The sequence below is a fragment of the Aotus nancymaae genome, unplaced genomic scaffold (genome assembly GCF_030222135.1).
Source record: "Aotus nancymaae isolate 86718 unplaced genomic scaffold, 86718_ANA_hifiasm-v0.15.2.pri h1tg000058l, whole genome shotgun sequence".
Taxonomy (NCBI): domain Eukaryota; kingdom Metazoa; phylum Chordata; class Mammalia; order Primates; family Aotidae; genus Aotus; species Aotus nancymaae.
The window spans coordinates 17,806,838-17,830,438 of record NW_026988472.1 but is presented as its reverse complement, the minus strand read 5'-3'; the positions used below and the strand labels follow the sequence as shown (position 1 = coordinate 17,830,438).

At 39.2% G+C, this 23,601-nt stretch overlaps 1 protein-coding gene across 13 annotated transcripts in view; it reads right to left on the bottom strand.

Annotated features, from left to right (window-relative positions):
- Positions 1-23,601, bottom strand: part of CASK (calcium/calmodulin dependent serine protein kinase) — a 427,869-nt gene that overhangs the window by 67,697 nt on the left and 336,571 nt on the right. For all 13 annotated transcript variants that reach the window (XM_012448141.2, XM_012448142.2, XM_012448153.3 and 10 more), the window contains one exon: positions 23,379-23,500. In XM_012448141.2, coding sequence (XP_012303564.1) covers positions 23,379-23,500 — 122 coding nt within the window. The remainder of the gene's footprint in view (positions 1-23,378; positions 23,501-23,601) is intronic.

Genomic DNA, 23,601 nt, shown 5'->3' with positions numbered 1-23,601 from the left:
ATCTTTATGACTCGTAAATATTTGGGCCACATCATACATAAAAATGCCTAACAAAAGCAATGTGAAGATAGAGCAGGACAATTTTTTAAATGATGTATTAATTAAGAAAGCACTACTAAATGAGAAATTAGGTAAAGAGTATAAGTAGACTAGTAAAATGCTGCTCTATTTAAAATATTATATTAACATTTTAGGGAACTGGTGATTTGTGACTGGTCCATAAAAGTTTGCCCAAATCCCTGTAGCATATATGTGGGTAGTCTCCATCTTCTGAATGCTTTCCATCTCTAAAGAAACGTCAATGTTGTAATTGGGATCGTATTTTCCCACAAAAATAATGTTATAAATAGGGATTAGATTTCCAGACTAGCCTATAGAAATGAATTGCACTTCACGTATGCAATTAAAAATAGTAAAACAACAAAAACCACCCCACAACCCAAACAAAATGCAAAACAAAAAAACCCCTAAGAAACCATAAGTTAAAACACACACACACACACACACACACACTCTCTCTCTCTCTCTGTTACACTTGCAAGATGAATAAGTTCTAGCGATCTGCTGTACAACATTGGTCTATCATTAACAATACTGTATTGGGTAGAGCTCATGTTAAGTGTTCTTATCACAATTAAAAAATACATAATACTTTAAAAAGACATTTAGTCATCACCTGATGTGTCATAATATTAATTATCAAGTAAAGTTTAAATGATCTAAGTGAATACATTAAAATTAAAAAAAAAACTCAAACCCGGCTGGGTGTAGTGGCTCACGCCTGTAATCCCAGCACTTTGGGAGGCTGAGGCAGACAGATCGTTTGAGCCCAGGAGTTGAAGAATAGCCTGGGCAGCATGGCAAAACCCTGTCTCTGCAAAAGAAATACAAAAATTAGCCAGGCATGGTGGCATACACCTGTATCCCCAGCTACTCAGGAGGCTGAGGCGGGAGGATTGCTTGAATTCAGAAGGTTAAGGCTGCAGTGAGCTATAATTGCATCACTGCACTCTAGCCTGGGTGGCAGAGCAAGACCCTGTCTTGAAAAAAATTAAAATTAAAATAAAAAAAATCTCAAACCAGTTTGGGGAAAAAAAGCAAATTTAATTTGAGGCTTTACAAGTTGATAGTGCCATTACTTTATATGTCTAATTCCATGACGAACTGTAGTTTTGCCTTTTTCTTGATCAAGGACTATTACTTTCAACATTTTCAACTATGATTACAATTAGTTTCTATTTAAACATTTAATAAATGCACATCAATTTTTCTCACAAAGAAACAAAAATCCTACAACTCCCCAAATTGGAGGCAATTTTTGGCCTGGTCTTACTATGTCAAATATAGTTCTTTAGGTCTTGTATCTGTAATTTCTTAAGAATTTGTGGTAGAGCCGGGCGCGGTGGCTCATGCCTATAATCCCAGCACTTTGGGAGGCCAAGGCGGGTGGATCACGAGGTCAAGAGATCGAGACCATCCTGGTCAACAAGGTGAAACCCCGTCTCTACTAAAAAATACAAAAATTAGCTGGGCATGGTGGCACAGGCCTGTAGTCCCAGCTACTCGGGAGGCTGAGGCAGGAGAATTGCTTGAACCCAGGAGGCGGAGGTTGTGGTGAGCCGAGATCGTGCCATTGCACTCCAGCCTGGGTAGCAAGAGCGAAACTCTGTCTCAAAAAAAAAAAAAAAAAAAAAAAAAGAGAGAATTTGTGGCAGAATCAGATGTAGTACTCATTAAACATAGATTCCTGGACCCCCCTCCATACCTACTACATGAGAATTTAAGAAGAAGGTCCAGAAATCTGTGCTTGTATAAACTCCTTAGATATCTGTAAATCTTATGTCCAGTGCCAAAACTTTTGAGAGTACTAATAGCACTACTGCTAATGGCAACAACAATTACTACTTTTCTTGAGCATTTACTAGATGATAGTTATGAGTCTAAGCTCCTAACATATATTCATTCATTTAACTTCAAACAATCCTATGCAGTTGGTTACCCCTACTATTCTCACTATAAGATGAGAAAAAATGAGGCACAGAGTGGTGAAGTGAGAACTGCTGTTCTATCCATACAACTTCATAGGTGGCACACAAGTGCCTGGAATCTCTTTTAAGGCCCTGCTCCAAGGAAGATGCTCAGGCCAAATTTTATTCTGTGCCTTTGGTCCGGTCTGATCCAGTTCAATCACCTAAATTAAATTCCATTCACCTAAAGTTCAGTGGAAGTAGTGGCAGGATGAGGGGGAGGTGGGATGTTTAATATGAGGCAGAGACAATGGGAAGGGATTAAAAGATAGGGCTTTTGCCTGAGGTGGGGGCATTGGGCTCTGCTTCTTCTAAAAACTGTAGCTCTCAAGTCCTAGGAACTGCACCTCTCAAGGCAGCCACAGGATAGAGAGGATGGTGTCCATGTGGCAAAGAATACACTGTAAATCTCAGCTGTTGGCTCATCAACCAAAAGGGCAAGTGAGAACTGAAGCAGGAGGGAGTGAGGAATGGGCTCATTTTGTCACTGTCAGAGAGAAGTGACCCTTTGTTGGTTCATCCACATACCCACCCACTCAATATTTACTGAAGTCTTACTATGTAGTAAAATGTGGGGTTCTATGTACTAGGGTTACAGAGATGAAAAAGATAAGAGTTCCTGTCTTCAAAGAGCTCACAAATTAAAAAAATCTGTATAACCAAAGGCTCAGAAATGTATGAAGGCTTCATTCCTTTGGAGACCTGAGAGTAAGTAGTTTGGTCTCCAGCAATATCAACTGGCAATGATCTCAGTGAGCAACCCGAAGTTGGAGACTATCTTGATGCATATGCATAATATGTCAACCTTCATTTCCCCCCACCAACTTCTGCATTTTTGTCATAGAGACTCAAAATATTTTAGTGATATCCATAGCATACACAAAGCATTTGAGAAATATGGCAAAGCAGGTAAATAAAAAGTCATCAATGGAGAAAATTTTGAATGTGATGTAACATTAAAATGTTTAAAAACAGTAGTTAGAAACATAGTGCTTTTGGATTTCTCATTTTCATGGGCAATCTGCATACTATATGCTGCCTGTAAGGATACGCAGGACTCAAATTTGAAATCTAGGTAGAGTTTTGCCAAGATTTGGGGCAAGTGAGAGGTAGCTGGGTTTTGAGAACAAAGGAAGCCTGCAGCTTGTCTTTCTTTTCTTCCCCACCCCTCCCCGCCCGAGATGGAGTCTTGCTGTCACCCAGGCTGGAGTACAGTGGCATGATCTCAGCTCACTGCAACCTCCGCCTCCTGGGTCCAAGCAATTCTCCTGCCTTAGCCTCCTGAGTAGCTGGGATTACAGGTGGCCGTCACCATACCTGGCTAATTTTTTTTGTATTTTCAGTAGAGATGGGGTTTCATCATTTTGGCTGGTCTTGAACTCCTGACCTCGTGATCCGCCCACCTTGGCCTCCCAAAGTGCTGGGATTACAGGCATGTGTCACCGTGCCCGGCCTGTAGCTTGTCTTTCTTACCCTTTATCCACCCCATTCCATCATATATAAAGAATATATAAAATAATGTCACCTGGGACCTTACCAGTAGTCTTGGACTTTCAGCTAAAGCCCAAAGCTAAGGTCAAGAAGAAATAAGTGGCACTGAGCCTGCTATGAATCTGCTAGACCACTTCTCTAGGGCTTGCTGAAAGGCAGTCAAAATGGCCCTTCCATATTCACCCCAGGACCCCTCATTCTGCCTATAGTGGCAGAAGTCTGGGATTTGTAGGAGTCACAGGACTAAGGAGAGCAAGTATTTGATTATTCCCTTCTCCATCTTGTTGGGGAGGAAAGGAGAGGGGATTGTGTCCTCCCTCATACAAAGTGAAGGATGGTAGATGCCCCAAAAGAACAACACATTAGACACTGGGGATGCCAGCTAGAAGAGCTCACTATCTGATTCTCTGGAGGGATGCTTGCTGAGTTGCAACTTATAGGTCCACCTTGGTACACTAGGAAGGATCTCTGTGTGAGAGAGAGTCCTTGGGGCAGCTTGGCATGCGGGGTCCTAAGCAAAAAGAGACTGGTGCATGCCCCTTTCATGGCTGGAGGCCACCTGGGGCACCTGTGCTTGTAGTATATGTTGGGTTAAGCATGTATATGTTTCCCATGAGTCAAGGAGACACTGCAGAAGGTAGCCTGGCTGGAGCCATCTGGATGCAGCCCTGCCCAGGAGGGCAAGAGGACTCAGAAGTAAAGAGTTGTGTGGTAACCCCTGGGAGCAGGGGACGAGAACATCCTTCTGAGACCAGCTGCTGAGTACACTGACGATGCAGAAACCACATGTCTACAACTCAGGACAGAGCCAACACTGGGGTGTCTGCCACATGAAGGGCATCAACAGCCAAGAGGGAACTGGCTGTCTGAGGTACATTATTATAGAACATGCTGTTTAAGTGGTTCTTTCTTCTTTCCCACCACCAGACTCTGGAGTTCTCTGATGTTAGGTAACAGCCCCTAGCAAGAGGCTGAGTACACAGTAGTGTTTAAGAAATGCTTCCTCTAAAAAAATAAGCGAGTATTATATTTGGACTAGTACATAGAAATTGTAAATTGATTTTTTGAAAATTCAGAGTAACATAAATACATCAGGAATATTTATTTCAGCTTGTTTCTTTAGGAACCAGATATTATTTCTTTTCGATTCCGCATGTGCAATTAAAAACGTTCCCTCAAAATCAAGAAATTATGTTTTGACTATATTTAATTCTTTCTTTTGTATCTTTAAAGTCTGATTTACTTAAAAAAATTTTCAAAGTAAAAGAGACCTTAGGGCTGGGTGTGGTGGCTCATGCCTGTAATCCTAGGACTTGGGGAGGCCATACGAGGTAGGAGGATCACTTAAGCCCAGGAATTCAAGACCAAACTGGGCAAGATAGTGAGATTCTGTCTCTACAAAAAATAAAAAAAATTGCTGGGTGTGGTGGTGAACGCCCATAGCCCCAGCTACTCAAGAGGGAGGATTCCCTGAGCCCAGGAAGAGTGAGCTGTGATTGTGCCACTGCACTCCAGCCTGGGTGACAGAATGAGACTCTGGGGGTGGGGGAAGAGGAAACCTTAGATGTCAACATGATTCAACTCCTCCATTTTGAAAAGTCGAAAGCTGAGGTCCAGTCAGGTGAAGTGTCATGGTCAGTGTCATACAGCCAGAGAAGCAGGAACCCGACCCTGCCCTGCTGATATGCTGTCCTTTCTCTCATCCAGATATCCTTGGCTTGTTACTAGAATTCAGTAATACACAATGCCTTATGCCAGGGAGTTATCTTTGGCAAATATGTGGGGAAAAAAAGCTGTATAAAATCAGTTTATAGGCTGCAGGGAAAAAATACACTAAATATGATTTGAAAGCTATTAGCTAATCAATTACAAGCCTTTCATGTTAAAGAATGTCAGGATCTTCACCTGAGGTCAGGAGTTTGAGACCAACCTGGCCAACATGATGAAACCCCACACCTCTACTAAAAATTACAAAAATTGGCCGGGTGTGGTGGTGCACACTTGTAGTCCCAGCTACTAGGGAAGCTGAGGCAGTAAGATCGCTTGAACCCAAGAGGTGGAGGTTGCAGAGAGCTGAGATTGCGTCACTGCACTCCAGCCTGGGCAACAGAGTAAGACTGTCTCAAGCCAAAAAAAAAGAATGTCAGGATCCTAATCCTATCCTGGCAAGACAGGAAATATTTTAGGCTTTGCAGGCCATATTGTCTCTGTCACAGCCACTCAACCCTGTTGTGTTGTGTGAGGGTGGCTGTTAATAATCCATAAATGAATGAGCATGGCTGTGTTCCAATAAAACTTTATTTACAAAAACAGGTGGCCAGCTGGATTTGATCTGAGGGTCATAGTTTGTGAATCCCTGCTGTAGAAGCTTAAATTCAAGGTGTATTGGAATGACAATATGTATTTCCTTTTGCTATTTGCTTTCCTGAAATTTGAAGATATCAAGCATATTTATAAAGCTGAGGTGTGAAGGGAGGAAGAGAGAAGGAAGAATGTTAATAAATAATTCCTAGAGGGAAAACAAGAATGAATGTGTTACTGTTTACTCTCTTTTTCTAATGAAATTACCATTACCCAAATTCAGCACTTTTTATTTGAAAACACACACACACACACACACACACACACACACACCCCACCAAGGCGAAACAAGGAAATGTGAACAGCTGTGAGGGGAATAGACTGTCTCACACTGTCTCACTCACAGACAGGCCTGCTCTCTGACAATCTCTGGCACTGAGTCAGGTATGACCACACATAGCTACACCAACATGCTTCATTCATCTTTTTGTCATAGGAAGTGTCGCTACAGTTCCGTAAAGAGACCACATTCTACATGTGACATGAGTTGTTTCAAATGAAGAAGAATAAACTTGGTGGTGACATTAAATTCAAATCTCCAGAGACTGTACTTTCAAACATAAAGATGATGAAATCAGTTAATATGTCACCTTTTATTGACATTCAAAGCACTAAATCAAGTTTCATTTTTTTATCATACTCCATTATATCGCATTATCTTCTGATTTTATTTTTTATTTTTTTTATTGCATTTTAGGTTTTGGGGTACATGGGAAGAACTTGCAAGACTGTTGCATAGGTACAGACATGGCAGTGTGATTTGCTGCCTTCCTCCCCTTCACCTATATTTGGCATTTCTCCCCGTGCTATCTCTCCCCAACTCCCCACCCACCACTGTTCCTCCCCTATTTCCCTCCCAACAGACCCCAGTGTGTAGTGCTCCCCTCCCTTTGTCCTTGTGTTCTCATTGTTCAACTCCCACCTATGAGTGAGAACATGTGGTGTTTGATTTTCTGTTCTTGTGTCAGTTTGCTGAGAATGATGGTTTCCAGGTTCATCCATGTCCCTACAAAGGACGAACTCATCGTTTTTGATGGCTGCGTAATATTCTGTGGTGTATATGTGCCACATTTTCCCGGTCCAGTCTATCATCAATGGGCATTTGGGTTGGTTCCAGGTCTTTGCTATTGTAAACAGTGCTGCAATGAACATTCGTGTGCATGTGTCCTTATAGTAGAACGATTTATAATCCTTTGGATATATACCCAGTACTGGGATTGCTGGGTCAAATGGAATTTCTATTTCTAGGTCCTTGAGGAATCGCCACACTGTCTTCCACAATGGTTGAACTAATTTACACTCCCACCAACAGTGTAAAAGTGTTCCTATTTCTCCCCAACTCTCCAGCATCTGTTGTTTCCATATTTGTTTTTTTTTGAGATGGAGTTTCGCTCTTGTTACCCAGGCTGGAGTGCAATGGCGCAATATCGGCTCACCGCAACCTCCGCCTCCTGGGTTCAGGCAATTCTCCTGCCTCAGCCTCCCGAGTGGCTAGGACTACAGGCACGTGCCACCATGCCCAGCTAATTTTTTTATATTTTTAGTAGAGACGGGGTTTCATCTTGTTGACCAGGATGGTCTCGATTTCTTGACCTCGTGATCCACCCGCCTCGGCCTTCCAAAGTGCTGGGATTATAGGCGTGAGCCACCGCTCCCGGCCATCTCCAGATTTTTTAATGATCGCCATTCTAACTGGCGTGAGATGGTATCTCAATGTAGTTTTGATTTGCATTTCTCTAATGACCAGTGATGGTGAACATTTTTTCATATGTTTGTTGGCCTCATGTATGTCTTCTTTTGTAAAGTGTCTGTTCACATCCTTTGTAGTTCTCCTTGAAGAGGTCCTTTACGTTCCTTGTTAGTTGTAGTCCTAGGTATTTTATTCTCTTTGTAGCAATTGTGAATGGCAGTTCGTTCTTGATTTGGCTCTCTTTAAGTCTGTTATTGGTGTATAGGAATGCTTGTGATTTTTGCACATTGATTTTGTATCCTGAGACTTTGCTGAAGTTGCTTATCAGTTTCAGGAGATTTTGGGCTGAGACGATGGGGTCTTCTAGATATACAATCATGTTGTCTTACAAGTTGACTTCCTCCTTTCCTATTTGAATACCCTTTATTTCTTTTTCTTGCCTGATTGCTCTGGTTAGAACTTCCAGTACGATATTGAATAGGAGTGGTGAGAGAGGGCATCCTTGTCTAGTGCCAGATTTCAAAGGGAATGCTTCCAGTTTTTGCCCATTCAGTATGATATTGGCTGTTGGTTTGTCGTAAATAGCTTTTATTATTTTGAGATACATTCCATCAATACCTAGTTTATTGAGGGTTTTCAGCATAAAGGGCTGTTGAATTTTGTCAAAGGCCTTCTCTGCATCAACTGAGATAATCATGTGGTTTTTGTCTTTGGTTCTGTTTATGTGGTGAATTACGTTTATAGACTTGTGTATGTTGAACCAACCTTGCATCCCCGGGATGAATCCTACTTGATCATGGTGGATAAGCTTTTTGATGTGCTGCTGCAATCGGCTTGCCAGCATTTTATTGAAGATTTTTGCATCTATGTTCATCATGGATATTGGCCTGAAGTTTTCTTTTCTTGCTGAGTCTCTGCTGGGTTTTGGTATCAGGATGATGTTGGTCTCATAAAATGATTTGGGAAGGATTCCCTCTTTTTGGATTATTTGGAATAGTTTCAGAAGGAATGGTACCAGTTCCTCTTTGTATGTCTGGTAGAATTCGGCTGTGAACCCATCTGGACCTGGGCTCTTTTTGGGTGGTAGGCTCTTAGTTGCTGCCTCAACTTCAGCCCTTGTTATTGGTCTATTCAGGGTTTCGACTTCTTCCTGGTTTAGGCTTGGGAGGAGGCAACTGTCCAGGAATTTATCCATTTCTTCCAGGTTTTCTAGTTTATGTGCATAGAGTTGTTTGTAATAATCTCTGATGATGGTTTGAATTTCTGTGGAATCTGTGGTGATATTCCCTTTATCGTTTTTTACTGCATCTATTTGGTTATTCTCTCTTTTCTTTTTTATTAATCTGGCTAGTGGTCTATTTTGTTGATCTTTTCGAAAAACCAGCTCCTGGATTTATTGATTTTTTGAAGGGTTTTTTGTGTCTCTATCTCCTTCAGTTCTGCTCTGATCTTGGTTATTTCTTGTCTTCTGCTACGTTTTGAGTTTTTTTTTTATCTTGCTCCTCTAGCTCTTTCAATTTTGATGATAGGGTGTCAATTTTAGATCTCTCCTTGCTTCTCATGTGGGCACTTATTGCTATATATTTTCCTCTAGAGACTGCTTTAAATGTGTCCCAGAGATTCTGGTATGTTGTGTCTTCATTCTCGTTGGTTTTGAAGAACATCTTTATTTCTGCCTTCATTTCAGTGTTTATCCAGTCTACATTCAAGAGCCAGTTGTTCAGTTTCCATGAAGCTGTGCGGTTCTGAGTTAGTTTCTGAATTCTGAGTTCTAACTTGATTGCACTGTGGTCTGAGAGACTGTTTGTTATGATTTCCATTCTTTTGCATTTGCTGAGGAGTGATTTACTTCCAATTATGTGGTCAATTTTAGAGTAGATATGATGTGGTGCTGAGAAGAATGTATATTCTGTGGATTTGGGGTGGAGAGTTCTGTAAATGTCTATTAGGTTGCTTGTTCCAGGTCTAAGTTCAAGTCCTGGATATCCTTGTTAATTTTCTGTCTTGTTGATCTGTCTAATATTGACAATGGGGTGTTAAAGTCTCCCACTATTATTATCTTCTGATTTTTTAGTTCTCAAGTAGAAACCATTGTTTTGCTCATAGTTTATGTGCAGTGTTTATCAAGATCAACATTTAAAATGGAATGCACGGCAAGAAGCTATAAAATAATTATCACTGAGTTGTGTGTCCCACTAACGTTTTTTGCACAGAGAAACCCAAATCTAAGGACCAGAATGTATATTCATTGAGACAAGATTATAACTTTTGTGACTATACTGTAGGCACAGGCATGTAGGGTTGCAAAGAACATTAATGTTCATTAGCAACCATCATCTTATCACTTAATTTATAGACACTGAAGAAGTTTACTGCTAGAAAAGAATTAAAGTTTGCAAGAGTCAAATATTTAGCTGCAAAATATTTGATGAATATGTCTGTGATGATCCTAATAAAACAGATAGTAACAGTGTGCACAGAATTATACTGTGTAGTAATAATGAACACTGAAATGACTTGTTCTGGAAACACAGACTATCTTATTAAGAACTTTCTTCGTGGGTTCTGTGAATTATCTGGGTAAACAGGAACAAAGTTCCAATGTCACAAAGATGTGAACTGAGCAGATCAGCCATCAATATGTAACATGTATTTTCTCATATATATTTGAAATCCAGCAAAATATTAGGGAAAGCTGATTTAATACTGAAACATAGGGAACTGATATTCAATTATTGTACTGGAACTGATTTTCTTAAGTTGGAGATCACAGAAAACCTTTAGGATCTAAAAAGTTATTTTTCTTGCTCAAGGTTATATATAAACTTGTTGAGGCCAGGTGCAGTGGCTTGCACCTGTCATCCTAGCACCTTGGGAGGCCAAGGTGGGCAGATCGCTTAAGGCTAGGAGTTTGAGACCAGCCTGGACAATATGGCAAAATCTCATCTCACAAAAAATACAAAAATTAGCCGGGTGTGGTGGTTCACGCCTGTAGTCCCAGCTACTTGGGAAGCTGAGGTGAGAGGATTGCCTGAGCCTGGAAGGTCGAAGCTGCGATGAGCTATGATTGCACCACCGCGCTCCAGCCTGAATGACAGAGTGAAACCCTGTCTCAAAAAAAAAAAAAAGTTCTTTCAGAGATCCTTGGCATCATTAAATACAATGTAGTTGAAGCTTGGAGAAGAGCAGTATATTTAGCAGTGGGCTAAAGATTGCATGATGGGAAACATAAGTGTGAAAGAAACATACTGCAAAATTTAAAATGGCATTTTCAAAAACTCAAGAAGCTACAATTAAACACTAGGAAAAACTTTTTTTTTTTTTTTTTTTGAGATGGAGTCTCACTCTGTTGCCCACGATGGAGTGCAGTGGTGCGATCCCGGCTTACTACAACCTCCACCTTCCAGGTTCATCCCAAGTAGCTGGAAGTACAGGCACGCACCACTACACCCAGGTAATTTTTTTTATTTTTAGTAGAGACGAGGTTTCACCACGTTGGCCAGGCTGGTCTTGAACTCCTGACCTCAGGTGATCCACCTGCCTCGGTCTCCCAAAGTGCTAGGATTACAGGCATGGGCCATCGTTCCCGGTCTAAAATATTTATTTATTTATTTTGAGACAGAGTTTCGTTCTTGTTACCCAGGCTGGAGTGCAATGGCGCGATCTCGGCTCACCGCAACCTCCGCCTCCTGGGTTCAGGCTATTCTCCTGCCTCAGCCTCCTGAGCAGCTGGGATTACAGGCATGAGCCACCGCGCCTGGCTTATTTATTTATTTTTAATAGAGACAAGGTCTCACCATGTTGCTTTGGCTGGTCTTGAACTCTTGGGATCAAGTAATCCACCCGCCTTGGCCTCCCAAAAGTTTGAGATTACAGGCATAAACCACCACGCCCGGCTAACTTTTGCAGGTTTTTATTCCAGAAACCTCACCAGGCTCACTGGATGAACAGAAAGAATGTGGAGAAAGATTCCTTCTTCCCCGCTGTGGTGCTAGCTGGAGGAGGGAAAGAGTAACCACACCACCTAGACCACCTAGCCTGTCACCCTTACAGAACAAATGGCTTAATCTACAGGGGAAAGTGTAAATCTTATTTGAGGGACTATGTCCCAGTTACGAGATCTCTTAATTCTTTGGGGATCTGTGTATCAGGGTGTGATATCTACGAACTATTTGGGGTTCTGCTTCTCAGGGTTAACCTAAATAATAGACAGGCTCTCTAAAGAAAAAGATATTCAGCTGGGCACAGTGGCTCACGCCTGTAATCCCAGCACTTTGGGAGGGTGAGGTGGGTGGATCACAAGGTCAGGAGTTCGAGACCAGCCTGGCCAATGTGGTGAAACCCCGTCTCTACTAAACATACAAAAATTAGCTGGGCGAGGTGGCAGTTACCTGTAGTCCCAATTACTGGAGAGGCTGAGTCAGGAGAATCGATCTCTTGAACCCAGGAAGCGGAGGTTGCAGTGAGCTGAGATTGAGCCATTGCACTCCAGCCTGGGCGACAGAGCAAGAGACTCCGTCTCAAAAAAAAAAGAAAGAAAGAAAAAGAAAAAGATACTCATTCAGGAATAGGCATTGCAATGGGAATATGTGTGCTGTAGTAAACTATGTGCAAGCGATTCCCCTGCCTTAGCTTCCCGAGTAGCTGGGATTACAGGTGCGTGCCACCATGCCTGTCAATTTTTATATAGTTTTTTTAGTAGAGACAGGGTTTTACCATGTTGGACAGGCTGGTCTTAAACTCCTGACCTCAGGTGATCCACCTGCCTCAGCCTACCAAAGTGCTGGGATTACAGACCTGAGCCACGTGCCTGGCTGGAGGAACTTCTATAACCTATCCTTCTTACAAATCTAAACACAGTTCTGTGTCATTGGGATATTATGAGTTACAAAAAAGAAATCAAAATCACTCAGGCCATTTTTCTTTTTTGAGGTGAAAAGAATGCTTATCCTACCAGCACCAAAAATTGTGTTTCCTGAAATTTTATATTCCATAAAATTTCTAAAACTTAATTTAACTATTTTAAATAGTTGAAAGCACTCAAATAATAGTCATACAGATAACTATCTGCATGGAGACAAACTCAATTCATTTGAAGAGTATACTTTCATTTTCTTTTACATTATCATTACAATTTGTACTATGTGTTAGCTTTCCTTCCAAAAGTTCAGAAAACATGTAAATAGCCAAATTGTGTAAATCTTAAACTAAATTTGCTTCTCATCTTAAAAAGTGTGTCAAATTCCTAAATGTAGTGACTGAAATCAAGCAGCCAGAGTTCCACCCTGGAATTTAGATTTTCCCTGGACTAAGGTTGAGAGCTACTCCCTATACTATGGCCCAGTTTGTACTACATAACTCAAGTTGAAGATGGACATGTAACGGACAACTGCTCACTGTATTTAGCGGCCAATAAGAATGTTCCTTATTATATGGATGCTCTTGAGTTACGTGTTCCAGGAAAGCTTTAGCTTAATAGCTTAGCAGTGAAATGTTAGCTTAAATCAAATTTTAGTAAAATCATGATGGGGAATATATCTTTACTTGAAGGTGCAAGAAGGAGTGCAGCTGGCCTAATAATATGCTGCTCTAAATCCATTATTAAAGTTTTCTTCTGTCAGCAAAAAAGGCAAGTGAAAAATCAGTATATCTGGGCCAATACAAGATTTCCTGAAAAAGTTGCAAAAATCCTTTGGATCCTGACAGCAAAAGAACCTCTAAGGAGGCCCTTGTCTTGTTTAGGTTTTATTTGTCTGTATACAGGCCTGCATTTGTTCTAATCTTATTAGAACATTGCACTTAAAGGGATTTATTTTTGAATTCAAGAAATTAAGACTTGCTTGACCTCCTAGTTCAATCCAAGAAGACTGTCCTTTTGGTGGCCTAACAACATAGGCCAGTGTGGCAGATTTCTGGTCAGTTGGTAGCTATTTCTGAGAAACTCAAACACTGGCCTCAGATGACCTAACTTGACTGTTTTCTATGCCTTTTTCAAGTAAGCAAATAACTCTAAAATTAAGCCCTGTAAAAAACAAATCATAATACCTATCCTTGAGCAAAAGAAAGCATGAGGGAAAAAAACTAGATGATATTATATAGGCAGATTTTATTTTGTTCTAATAAAATCTTCTGAAATATGGTATTTTTAATATCAGATATAAGAGCATGCCCAACTTTGAGAAACTTTCACTATGATATTAATTTCCTTTCCATTTTTTTTAAAGTGTTAAAATCACATTTCCTAGCTTGGCTCTTCTTAAGTAACTACAAGAGTTAAAGGATATTTACACTAAATGAATATCCCATTATTAATGTACTGCTTTAAAAGACAACATTTATGTTACATTAAGTGTGTCAGATGATATTTTATTTAATTATTTTTGGCTTTTGCTAGCATTTTTATTTTGCATAGGTAAACACCAAGCATTTGTACTTGGTGTAGCTATAGCAAAAATGAATTTCTGTCATGAAAAATTTAAAGAGAATAACACAAAGGCAGTCTGGCAGAAGAGTTTTATGAGATAATGTTTGAAGGGCCACAAAAAGAAGAAAACAGCTATGTTCTTGGATTATGGATGCTGCAAGCCACTCTATCGAACATTCTTTAACTGAGCATATCACATTCTTTCTAGGGGGAAACCCCTCCTTTCCTTGAGACTAGCATAAAGAAGAATCAGTGCTTGTTGCACTTTGAAGGCTTTTTGCAAATTCCTTTGCCTTTTGGCAAAGTTGATCATGGTGTCATAAAAAGAGAATGGCACTCAGTGGGTAACACTGGTACTGGTGACAAGCTGATTCATTATTCTTGGTATTCTAGAGTAAATTCCAAACTGTGTTTTAAGAAGTAATTTATCTGAGCAAATAAGGAAACTGGAGGGACTTCCATAGTCAGTAATACTTTCAGTGAAAATCACACATTCCTTTGCAAAGATGTATAACTTAGGATCTAACTTGCAACCTAGAAAGAGTAATTGTGTGGAGATGGAACAAGGCAGAATTCCCTACTATTAGACAGTCTTATTCTGAGAATTTGGTTTCTCCTAGTACATAATTATCAACCACAAAACATCAATATTGGATGAGTAGACAAACAAAATGTGGTATACACATACAATAGAATATTATTCAGCCTTAAAAAGGAAGAAGATTTTCACACATGCTACAACATGGATGAACCTTCAAGACATCATGCTAAGTGATGCTAAATAAGCCAGACACAAAAGGACAAATACGGGATGATTTCACTTATATGCGTGGTACCTAGAGTAGTCAAATTCATAGAGACAGAAAGTAGAAGGGTGATTGCCAGGGGCTAAGGAGAGGGGTGAATGGGCATTAGTATTTAATGGGTACAGACATTTAGTTGGGGAAGATAAAAGAGTTCTGGAGATGAATAGTGATGATGGTTGTATAACAATGCCATTGAACTGTACAGTTAAACATGATACAAATGGCAAATTTCATGTTATATATATTTTATCACAATAAAAAAAAGACCAAAATATTGATATGTTAAAAAAGGGTCAAAAAGCTGTGAATTTTTGGAAATGACAAATATGCACTGGAATGTAGAAGGAATGAACTAAAGTAAGTTGCTCTGAGGTGTCTTCCTAATTGAAAATATATAAAATTATGTAATTCATAACATTTTCAAACAAAAAACACAATTTGGACTTCTTCCATAAGGCCCAACTACACACTGCTTAATAAAACAGTTCTTGGGAGAAAAAAAACATATTTAGTATTTTTGAATCAGTGGTAAATTCTTAGCCACAAAGCTAAATTTTCGTTTAGTGTAATGGCCCTGTGAAATCTTGTGGGATGATAGTAAATTTATACAGTTGTACAAACACCATCTCAATCCAGTTTTAGAACATTTCCTTAATCCCCCTCAAATTCCCTTGTGTTACCTATAAGAACTCTCTGCCTAACCCAAGGTAATGAAGATTTACTCCTACATTCTTTTAAAAGTTTTATAGTTTTAAGCTCCTAAAGTGAATCTATGATCCATTTTGAGGCACTTTTCTTTTATGTATGGTATGAGAGAAGGGTCTAGTCATTTCTTTGCATATATATGGATCTCCAACTGCTCCAGGACCATTTTTTTTTTAAAAAAAGACTATCCCCTTTTCCATGTAATTGCATTGGCAATCTTGTTGAAAATAAATTGACCATAAATGTGAGGGTTTATTTCTGGACTCTTTTCTGTTCCAGTGATCTGTATGTCTATCCTTATACCCACACCATACTATTTTGATTATTGTAACCTTATAGTAAGTTTTGAAATCAGTCATCTAATTTTTCTCTCTCTCAAAATTGTTTTGGCATTTCCATATAAATTTTAGGATCACCTTGTTGTCTTCTACAAAGAAATCCTACTGAGATGTTGATAGGGACTGCATTGAATCTATAGATCAATGTGGAGAAAAGTGACATCTTAACAATATTGAGTTCTCCAATCCATCAGTATATCTCTCTTCATCTATTTAGTTCTTTCTTTCAGCAGCATTTTGTAGTTTTCAGTATACAAATCCTATACTTTTTTTGTTCGATTTATTCCTATTTTATTCTTTTTACAATATTGTGAATATTTCTTTAATTTTACTTTTGGGTTATTTCTTGCTCATATATAGAAATATAGATAATGTATGCATATTGATCTTGTATCTTGTGACCTTGCTAAGCTTGCCTGTAAGTGCAAGTAGATTTTTTGTAGATTCCTTAGTATTTTCTACACGCAAGATAACATTTCTGGGAAAGGATGATTTTACTTCCTCCTTTCCAATCTTCATGTCTTGAATTTCTTTTTCTTGTCTTAGCTGCACTGGCCAGTCTCTGGGACAATGTTTACTAGAAGTGGTGAGTGGACAGTCTTCATTTTATTCCTGGCTGTATCAGTTTTCTATTGTTGCTTAAGGAAGAGCCATATGCTTAGTGGCTTTTTTTTTTTTTTTGCTAAGTTTATTGACATTTATTTACATTAAGAAAGAAGAAAAACTACTTTGAGAATATTCACAACATACGGTATTTCTAGCTTTCAGGTATTTTGTTTCATGCAATACTTTCACACTGACAATAATACTTCAATACACGGAGGGAAACAGATATGAGAGGTTTTGCCCATCCACTTAGAAAACAGCGGAGAGACCCTCAAATCCAAAGTGAGCAGCAATGCACTTCAGTTTACAGCCCCAGGAGGCAAGAAGCACAAAGCCCACAACCACTGGGCAGGGGCCCACTATGCAGATGGTTTCACATTTGCCAAAGCTGACTCTTAAGACTGGATGGGACCCTGAGAAATTACTAGTAGCTCATCCTCTGAAGGTCCTCAGAGAGGCTTTATTATTCTAGACATTTAAATGCAAATTGACTGGACTACAAATTCATGGGAAACTTAGCTTTGGCATTTCCTGACTGGCAATCTCTTTAAATATCCAAACCTAACACTGTATTTAACTTACTTCTTAGACCCCAAATTGCTCAAAAACATTATCACCAGATTACTGTAGAAGTTCCAACTTTTTCCTTTAGGAAACTTCAGAGTTCTAAAAATATGCTCTTCTAAATATGACTACTAATTTAATGTAGTCTCAAAAAAGCAAAATAGTAAATCAAGAATTGTAGTTTTCCATGGCTAACTTCAGGCCAGATGGAAAAATGCTAACTCTCCCTAAACAGTAAAAAATTATAAAAAAAGATGTTCATCATACAAAATATGAAAGATTCCAAGTATCAGTTAATTGCTAATGCAATATTTAAAAGTTATCAAGTTTATTATAAAGGTCTACTTATACATTAATATTATAAAGACTTCTAAATTAATTGCTACTGCAATTTTTAAAATCCATCAATAAACTGCTATGTTAATCTAATTACCAATTATATTTTCAGAAAACATAATTTGACTTCCCACAAAAATAATCTTAATTAGGTGTGGGGGGGCATTTACTATGGAAACAGCAGTGTGTAACAAATGCTAACAGCTGTTCAGAGGTATGACAGATGGCCAGTTAATGTTTAAAACTTAGTTGTTAAAGTTTGGCAGAGAGATGTGTCATTTAACAATGTTTTGCAACACTGGTGATTTACAAACTAAACATTTATTCTTTTAATAGGAAAATTTATACTAGAAATTGAGAAGACTGAAAACTACTACCAAATAATATCTGTGAAATGCTTTTTATCTGAAAAACGTGGTTTTTTCAGTCCATCAAAAACTCACCCATCTACTGACCATCCAACGTATCACATACAAATTCTAACCCATAACTGATTCAAAATATAATTATAAGACATAAATAACACTTTAACACCAATTCCCAAGAAAGCATAATTAATTGATGACAGGGTAACATTTCATTATTTTATATTAGATTTGTGTAATCTGTACTCACACGTGAAGAATTAATTCAGGGTTAAATCAGTTTTCCATGCTGTATTGGGTTGACTATTGTCCCCCACCCAAAATTTATGTCTACCCAGAACCTCGGAATGTGACCTTATTTGGAAATAAGTGTCTTTGTAGATGCAATTAATTAAGATGAAGTCATATTGGATTAGGGTGTCCAATGACTGGTGTCCTTCTAAGAAGGCCACGCAAATATACAGACACACATGCACAGAGAATGACATATGATGACGGAAGCAGATTGGAATGATGCATCTACGAGCGAAGGAATGTCAAGGATTGCAGGCAACCACCAGAAACTGGAAGAGACAAGGAAGGATTCTTCCCTGGGTCCTTTGGAGGGAGCATGCCCCTGCCAACACCTTGATTTAGGAATATCCAGCCTCTAGAACTCTGAGAGAATCAATTTCTGTTGCTTTAAGTCATGCAGCTTTGTTATGACAGTCCTAACAAACTAATGTCAAATCGTACTTTACTAATTGATCTACACATTTCATATGAAGATCATCTTAGCACTACTGCTTTTAATTTTTTAATACAGGCATACTGCAACAAGCTGGATCAAGCAGTTCCTCATCCTCTGGATTTCTTCCCACAAAATGAGAAGCTGCGTATGTGTGCCAGGTTGGAACTACTTGGATAGCAAATATTTAGAGTTTTCTGGATCAGTTCCTAACTACAGATTAAACTAAATGAGTTTTATTCAAATTCAAAAAGCTTTCAGAAAGCATTTCCCTTTCAGTAGAATCACAGTACTTCTCCATTTTAATGTAAATGTTTCAATTTGGCAGTTTTGTTTCCTCTAAACAAATTCTAATAATGCTTCTTCAGATGTTGAGCTTATTATTTTAAGAACATGACTAGAAAAAATAAAGTCCTAGATAATCTTAAGTTTTTCTTAGGAACTTAATCACTTAATCCTGTTTATTTTTGTCAGTCTTAAAATTATGGCTTCATACCTAGCTATTTAGAATGTTATTGAGTTAACAGGAATAACATAAATATAGTAAAGATATTTCCTAAAATGGCTCAGTGGGATTAATTAGCCTTAATTAATCCATGGTCCATAAAACTATGCCCCAGGCTAGAGTGCAGTGGTGTGATCTCAGCTCACTGGTACATCCACCTCCTGAGTTCAAGCGATCTTCCTGCCTCAGCCTCTGAAGTAGCTGGGACTACAGGCATGCACCATCATGCCTAGCTAATTTTTGTATTTTTAGTAGAGACAGGGTTTTACTATGTTGGCCAGGCTGGTCTAGAACTCCTGATCTCAAGTGATCCTCCTGTCTCAACTTCCCAAAGTGCTGGGATTACAGGAATGAGCCACTGCACCCAGCCTGAAAGTCCAAAGTTTTAAGAGCTGCTTCTCATGGGTTGGTCATAGCCATGTTCCTTCCTTAATGCATACCATAAACCTTTAAATATTAATTTTAAAAAAATGATTAGATTTCTCTATATGGCAGTCACTTGAATTCTGCATTGATTATATTATTAAAATGTAGCCTGCTAACTGTGAAATGAGCTTAATAAGCCTTATTTATGGGATGTAGGGTATAAGGGCACATTCTAATGATGGTTTATCTCATTCATGATGATTAAGCTTTCATGCATGCATACAGGCATTCATTCATTCATTTTTGAGATGGAGTCTCGCTCTATTGACCAGGCTAGAGTGCAGTGGCATGATTTTGGCTCACTGCAACCTCCACCTCCCGAGTTCAAGTGATTCTCCTGCCTCAGCCTCCTAAATAGCTGGGATTATAGGTGCCCACCACATTTTTGTATTTTTAGTAGAGATGGGTTTCACCATGTTGGCCAGGCTGGTCTCGAACTTCTGACCTCAGGTGATCCACCCGCCTTGGCCTCCCAAAGTGCTGGGATTACAAGTGTGAGTCACCGTGCCTGACCTAAACTTTCATTTAGAAATGGCTCAGTTTGGAGATTCAGAACCACAGGCATGCATATGCATAGGGTTCGGCCTCATAGTTATTAATTCATCAGAGTTCTGGAGTTCATGTATGGCACCTGTTTCCAAAATTCAGAAGATTTTGCACCTTTTTTTTTTTTTTTTTTTTAAAGAGATAGAGTCTCACTCTGTTGCCCAGGTTGGAGTGCAGTGGTGTGATCATGGCTTGCTGCAGCCTTGAATTCCTGGGCTCAAGTAATCCTCTGAGCCTCAGCCTCCTGAGTAGCTGGGACTACAGACATACACCACCATGTCCAGCTACTTTTTAAACTTTTTGTAGAGATGGGGTCTTACTTTGTTGCCCAGGCTGATCTTACACTCCTGGGCTCAAGTGATCCTCCCACCTTGACCTCCCAAAGTGCTGGGATGACAGGGTGTGAACCACTGCTTCTGGTCTTATACTGCATCCTTTTAACAGGCATGGTTCATCTTCAGTCCAACAGCTCCTCTTTCAAATTGGCCTGCACTGACATGGCAGATGCCAATAATGCAGACACTTCTTTAGGTTTATTATGTAAAAGAATGCAAAGGAAAGTTAAGTATGTTTTTCTCACTAACATATAAGAATCTCTTCTGAAATTGTGACGATTTATATCAAACAGTGCAGCAGTTATGCCAAATGAATGTTTTCTGTGAGGTCTAAGATATTCACCATTGGGGAGTGAGAGGCAGGTTGACTCAGTCTGAAAGTCCAGTTTGTGTCTGAATACACTTCCTTTGTGTAAGCCAGTAATGTTCCTGCTTCTCCCCTGAAGTCTCAAGCTTTGTGTGCTCAGATACCTTGTTACATCAGTAAGAAAAAATACAACTTTGAAACCAATTTGGGCTTCCTTCAGTGTTTAAATTACAAAAAGTCTTTGTTACAAAACGTCCTTGATCAAAAGAAGGTCAGTTAATATACTTGGCAATGATCTAACCACTGACCAGACTGAAATAAACAAAAACTCCACACACTGCTGCAGCTTTTTCCAAATATTCCACTAACTAGTTCTAGTAAAGGGTATAACTTCCGTGGGAAATTCACAGTTGTGAAAACTTTCTGCAGAAATGACAGTGAATAGATATTACTTAAGATAAATTACACTAAAGAGAAGACCCAATTCCTTATCTTCCTGAGCACATTTCTAAACTATGTTTCCCAGCTCTCACATCCAGGTGGGCACATGACTAGCACTTGCCAAGGAATGTGAGATAAACCCATTTCCAAGCTTGACCCTGCAAGATTCTCCATGTTCTCTCTTCTCTCATCTGCTGGCTGGGTACAAAGGATATTGTAGAAAATTCTAAGACCCTGGGAAATGGCAGTGTGACCTACTGGAAGAGGCCTGGGTCCCTGAATGACAGTGTGGAAAAGACCTCCCTTATCTACCTGCATTGGACTGTGAGGTGAGCAAGAAGTAAACTTTTATTCTGTTAAGCCAATTTTAGAATTACATGTTATAACAGTTAGTCAGCCCTAATTAGTATATACACTATATACAAAAGCCAAACTAGCTATGAAAATCTGATAATTTGAACTGACCACATTTGGGGAAAGAAACAACTGTTAGATACCTGTGGCTGCATTTGGTGTGAAGCTGAAGCATAATGCAACACTCTTAGATGAGCTTTTCCCAAACTGGTCCGCATCAAAACAGAACTCATTAGAATTGTGAATAAAAGTTCTGTGCCTAAATTAGTTTGAGAAATGCTGTTAAACAAAGTTAAAAAGGTTTCTTTGCTTTAGATCATCTCAGAGCTGTCAATGTACTAATGCCAATTGTGGATCTGTGTAAAGAGACTAAAGAATGTAGCATTTCCCAAACTTATTTAGCCAATGAATAATTTAACCAATAAATTTAAGATCTACTTCCCCCTCCCACCATGGCAACAAGAATAACAACCTCACAGAGGAATGTTCTGTAGAACGCATTCTGGGAAATTTTGCTTTAGTTTCATTTACATCATATGGTGAATTATTCAGCACCAAACGGTTCTAGGCACCCCAAAGCAAGAATTATTCTCTCATTAAGGGAAGGTTTTTCTTATAAAAAGACGAACATGTTCAAACACCATCAAAACCACCTAAGAGCCAGGCGCAGTGACTCATGACTGTAATCCTAGCACTTTGGGAGGCCAAGGTGGGTGGATCACGAGGTCAGGAGATCGAGACTATCCTGGCCAACATGGTGAAACCCTGTCTCTACTAAAAATACAAAAAAATTAGCTGGGCGTGATGGTGCTCGCCTGTAGTCCCAGCTACTTGGGAGGCTCAGCTACTCGAGAGGCTGAAGCAGGAGAATTGCTTGAACCCAGGAGGCAGAGATTGCAGTGAGCCAAGATCGTGCCACTGTACTATAGCCTAGGTGACAGTGCGAGACTCCGTCTCAAAAAAAAAAACAAAAGAAAGAAAGAAAACCACCCAAGAGTTTTCACTGTTGAAGTGAACCAAGTTCTCTAAGAAAGGTATTTTATTTAAAATGTGACTGAAATGAAAATAGTCAGCTTCTGTTTTTTTCCTTTGTATCCCAGTCTGCTGACAGTGGAGCCTGTAATATTTAAAGATGGAGTATACTCTTATGTTTTAAGGAGAAGACACTGAGTCTATGGAATGAAACAATGTTAAATATGAAATGCGTGTGGGAAAACAGCCTATTGCACAATATCTCATTTGCTTTTTTCTCTCCTATACTCATGCTGGAAGCATAATGTTTTAAAACAATGTGCAAAGCAATAAAAAGTAATCACAGCTAACCTCAATGGATTCTTCTAATAGAAATAAAGATAATTCAGTAAATTAGGATTGTACTCTATTCTTTTTAAAAACTCACATAGCTTGTACGGCAGGACAAAAAAAAGTTTAAAAAAAACCTCATATACCACTTGCATGCATTATGTACATATAATTTATAAATATAAAGATATATAATTTTTCCCCACTGTAGCCTGCTAGGCTCTACTGCATTTGTACTGTACATATACTGTATTTCTTTTCTTTCTTTCTTTTTTTTTGAGACAGAGTTTCACTTTTGTTGCCCAGGCTGGAGTGCAGTGATCTCGGCTCACTACAATCTCTGCCTCCTAGGTTCAAGTGATTCTCCTGCCTCAACCTCCCGAGTAGCTGGGATTACAGGCATGCGCCACCACACCCAGCTAATTTTGTATTTTTAATAGAGACGGGGTTTCTCCATGTTGGTCAGGCTGATCTCGAACTCCTGACCTCAGTTGATCCGCCCGCCTTGGTCCCCCAAAGTGCTGGGATTACAGGTGTCAGCCACCGTGCCCGGCCATATACTGTATTTCAATCATGAATCTTTGCTGGATGATTTACCATATTTCTCAGAGACTTAAGACAACTGAAGATGATTGTTATGATGGACATCTGAGAATTCATATAAAGTAAAAAGATATGCTAAATATTCAATTTACCAAAAAACAAGAATAAGACAGACTTACATCTAGTAGTGTGTGAAGATGCTGATCCTGGAAGACACTGTGTAGAAAATCTAGGTCCTTTTCACTGCAGTCTGTAAGTGCGTGAATCTCTTCCAGGCTGTCCAGCACCTGTGAGACTGCTCCTAAGGGGGACAAACAGAAAAAGAATCAGCCAGTACAGAAAGTCAATGTCAAACTAACTTTTGTAACCTAAATCTCTTAGGAGCAATGAATTCATGTCAGA